This window comes from Rattus norvegicus, chromosome 10 (genome assembly GCF_021556685.1).
Source record: "Rattus norvegicus strain SHRSP/BbbUtx chromosome 10, alternate assembly SHRSP_T2T, whole genome shotgun sequence".
In the NCBI taxonomy this organism is placed as follows: Eukaryota; Metazoa; Chordata; class Mammalia; order Rodentia; family Muridae; genus Rattus; species Rattus norvegicus.
This window is the reverse complement of record NC_141543.1, coordinates 39,379,380-39,381,005: the sequence shown is the minus strand read 5'-3', so window position 1 is coordinate 39,381,005 and position 1,626 is coordinate 39,379,380. Positions and strand designations below refer to the sequence as shown.

The window sequence follows — 1,626 nt, the reverse complement described above, 5'->3', positions numbered from 1 at the left end:
AAAAATCTAATAAAAAGACATTTAAAGACAGAAAATAAATGTCAGCATATAATTTTATACCCAGTAAAAAACAATCAAGATTGAGGAAAACACAAACGTGTGCGTATGTTTTCAATATGGTACATTTGTATCTCCCCCAGACAAACTGCAGCTGGGGGAACCAGCTCTCAATTCCACACCTCACCTCTTCTGACACCAACTTCAAACAAGAGTCCCACCTCCACAGGGACACTTTCCCAGGAGTTTCCTCAGGGCCCCAGTCACTTCTTTGTTCCTTAGACTGTAAATAAGAGGGTTGAGCATGGGGGTGATCATGGTGTAGAAGGCAGAGACCACTTTGTCCTGCTTGGAGGAATGGTAGGCCTGTGGTCGCATGTATGTGATCATGGCGGCCCCGTAGAAGAGGGAGACCACAATCATGTGGGAGGAACAGGTAGCGAAGGCCTTCTGCCGACCTTCTGCAGAGCGCATCCGGAGCACTGCCACCAGGATCCGGAGGTAGGAGGCCGAGATGACAGAAAAGGGCAGGAGAAGCATGAGGACACAGCAAACATAGATCATGGTCTCATAGAGGGAGGTGTCAGCACAGGCCAGCTTGAGCACAGCAGGAACCTCACAGAAGAAGTGGTCGATCTCCTGGGAACTGCAGTAGGGGAAGCGAAGCGTAAAAACAGCCTGGATCAGTCCATCTACCAGGCCAAAGAGCCAAGACCCCGCTACCATGAGCCAGCAGACACGGCGGCTCATGATTACAGAGTACCTCAGCGGGTTGCTAATGGCCACATAGCGGTCATAGGCCATGAAGGCCAGCAGGAAGCACTCATCCCCCAGGAGGGTGAGGAAGAAGAGAATCTGGAGTCCACAACCAGTGAAGGAGATAGAGCCACGGCCCATGAGAAAGTCAGCAGCCATCCGTGGCACAATGGTGGAGATGAGCATGAGGTCCATGAGGGATAGCCAACTGAGGAAGAAGTACATGGGGCTGTGCAGGCGAGAGTCCACAAGGATGAGGAGGATCATGAGCCCGTTGCCAGAGAGGGCCACCAGGAACATGAGCATAATGATGGAGAAGAGGAAGAGATGCAGTGGAGAGTGGGTGAAGAGGCCCAGGAGGACAAAGTGAGAGATGAGAGTCTGGTTGCCTGTCCAGGTCATTGTTAGGGAGCGCTGGGATCTGGAAGCAAGTTTACAAGATCAGCATTATAATATATATAATATTGAAGGCATTGTAACTTGGCTCAATGTGTTGTCATCTTGTTTGTTTCTATTGTTTTGTTTTTGTTTTTTGGGACAGAGTTTCTCTGTGTTGCCCTGGCTATCCCAGAACTTGATGTCCTGGAACTGTAGACCAGGCTGGTCTTACACTCATAGAGATCTGCTCTGCCTCCCCAGTGCTTGGATTAAAGGTGTGCAAAACCACACTTGGAGTGTTGTCATCTTTAAAAATGACTTGGTTTAGAGTAAATGTGTAGCCTCTTTAAAGATTTGGAGAGAGAGAGAGAGAGAGAGAGAGAGAGAGAGAGAGAGCGCGCGTTGGTTGTCCTAACACTTTCTGTGTATAACTGAGAAATTAGTTTCAAGTTTTTTTTTTAACTAAGGTAAGAAATTGTCTCTGTCCCTGCCATG

At 48.4% G+C, this 1,626-nt stretch overlaps 1 protein-coding gene across 1 annotated transcript; it reads right to left on the bottom strand.

Annotated features, from left to right (window-relative positions):
• Positions 1-201: 201 nt before the first annotated feature.
• Or2t26 (olfactory receptor family 2 subfamily T member 26) lies at positions 202-1,155 on the bottom strand. Its single transcript, NM_001100803.1, is given in 1 exon segment — positions 202-1,155. A coding segment is annotated over 1 exon segment (954 nt).
• Between the last annotated feature and the right edge of the window lie 471 nt (positions 1,156-1,626).